This window comes from Phialemonium atrogriseum (assembly GCF_030411735.1).
Source record: "Phialemonium atrogriseum strain 8032-3 unplaced genomic scaffold QBC33scaffold_5, whole genome shotgun sequence".
Lineage (NCBI taxonomy): Eukaryota > Fungi > Ascomycota > Sordariomycetes > Cephalothecales > Cephalothecaceae > Phialemonium > Phialemonium atrogriseum.
Window position 1 is genome coordinate 1,413,528 of NW_026848142.1, and position 2,149 is coordinate 1,415,676.

A 2,149-nucleotide genomic window follows, 5' to 3' on the forward strand; every position below is an offset into this window, starting at 1 on the left:
ATATATAGGATGCAGGTCTAGTTTACAATGCTAGCAGCAAGGATAGTTGATTAGGTTAAGGATTAGATTACATACTAGCAGATGAAGATTGAGACAAATGATTTGGCAGATATATTGCATAAGATGGTTAGAAAGGTAAGAGCCAAATTAGGCAAGCTGTTAATAGTAAAAGGCAATAATTTTAAGTTAGTGCTAGCGATTAAGTAAAGGCAGATAGAGGACAACTATAGCAAAGACTAGGTTAGATATTCATTTTTGCAAGACAATTGCAACAAGTGGTTGGCAAAGGGTTAGGGTTGGATAGTATAGCAAATTTTGCAGCAGGTAGACAAATAGAAGGAGTAGATGGCAGTAAAAAGCAGTGACAAGATGCTGTACTAGGCTAAGGCAATGCGTAAGTATGAGTTGGCAGTAAAGTAGTTTTAGGAAAGGTTATTGCAATTGATGCATATGTTAGAGAAAATGCTAGCATAGTTGTGGGAGATTATAGAGATATAGCATTGCAACATGGCATATAGCAAGGTGCGTAATATATTGATAGACTAAGGCATGGCAAGTTTTGTAGTGTCATATTATAAGAATTACTATAGCATAGGCAAGGTCAAGGTTATACACTAATACTTGCTATGCAAAGTAGGCAAGTTGTTAGTGTAGTATTTGTAGTTAGTGTTGCTGTTTTGGCAGCAGGTGTAAAGGATAGTCAAAGAGGCAGACAAGCTAAGTGCGTTTTTGTAGGCAGACAAGATTGTAAAGCGCAAGGACAAGGCTATTGGAGAGGCAGAAGTTAGAGTAGAAGAAGGCAAGGTTAGAGACAAGAGAAAGGCAAAGGATAAGGTTACACAGGCAGCATAAATCTAAAAGCAAAAGTAGATACTAGACTAGATGCAGCAGATTATGCAGCAGCATAGCAGGCAGTATCTAAAGGCATAGGTTGGCATAAGTATATAGAGGCATATTGCAATTGCGATTTCAAACTAGTATTTAAACAAGGCATTTGGAAAAGACATAGGCAAGGATAGCAAGTTTGACAAGGATAACAAAAGCATGTTAGATAGCATTTAGGATTTGCAAGCTAGACATAGCATGCATATAGCAAGGATAATATATATGCAAAAGTTGTAGCAAGAGACATTTAAGACAGTTGCATAGCAAGATTAGTTCTAGGCAATTAGCTAAAAGTGGCACTGATTTTTCAGGTTTGGCATGGAGAATAAAGTTGCAGGGTTAGGGTTAGAAGGGAAATAGAAGCTAGACATATTTAATAGCATGCAAGAGAAGGCATAGTTTTAGCAGTTTATGCAGTTGCAGCAGGTAGATATAGAAGGTTAGTTGAAGGTTATGATAAGAAAGAAGGCATAGTTTTGCAGCATGCAAGAGAAGGTAATCTAGGCAATTATCTAAGGAGAGAGTCTAATTATGTAGGTAGCAAGGATAAGAGAGGGTAAAAGCATGTTATTTATATTGCTAGCGTTTTGTTTGCTAGAAAAAGTGATGATTATAGTAGTGCTATTAGTAGCATTGCAAGAGGATTTGCATAGGCAGTGCAAGTTATGCAAGATTGATTTACATGTTTGGCAAAGCTAAGAGGCAAACCAAGCAGCATTGATTATGTTTGTAATGCTAGAGTTGGCAGTAACAAAGAGTTTTTAGTTATTTGTTAACTAATTGTAGGTGCAGAGGCAGTTAGACTAGGTTTTTGTAGACAAGTATTACATAGTGTTAGACAGCAATAGGACATTCTAGCTGCAGTTAGGCAAGTTAGGCAAGGTGTTGTGGAAGATAAGGGTGCAGGTAATGTTTTTGACAGCAATATTGGCACTAGCAAATGTTAGGAAGTTTTTTGCAAAGATAAGAGTAGATAGGCAGCAGGTTTGTTTGTTTAGGTTAGCAATGACAAAGAAAAATGTAGGTTACTAGGTAAAGAGAGTTTTGACGGCGAAAGAGGAAGACAAAGAGGTATGCTAGGTTGTATAGGAAGGGTTAGAGAAGTATAAAAGTAGGAAGGTGATTGTATATAGCAGAGAGGTTAAGCAAGTGGAATAGTTGGAAGAGTTGTTGTTATGTCTAGTGTTTTACAGCAAGGTAGATACAATAAAAGGCAAGACATAGCAGTTGAGAGAGTAGGTTAAAGGTAGTTAAGTAATTGTGA

General features: G+C 37.1%; 1 protein-coding gene across 1 annotated transcript; it reads right to left on the reverse strand.

The window, feature by feature from the left end:
- Positions 1-1,397: 1,397 nt before the first annotated feature.
- On the reverse strand, positions 1,398-1,580 carry QBC33DRAFT_446420 (uncharacterized protein; the record flags this gene model as incomplete). Its single annotated transcript, XM_060424374.1, has 1 exon — positions 1,398-1,580. A coding segment is annotated over one exon (183 nt), but the record flags the coding sequence as incomplete, so codon positions are not given.
- Between the last annotated feature and the right edge of the window lie 569 nt (positions 1,581-2,149).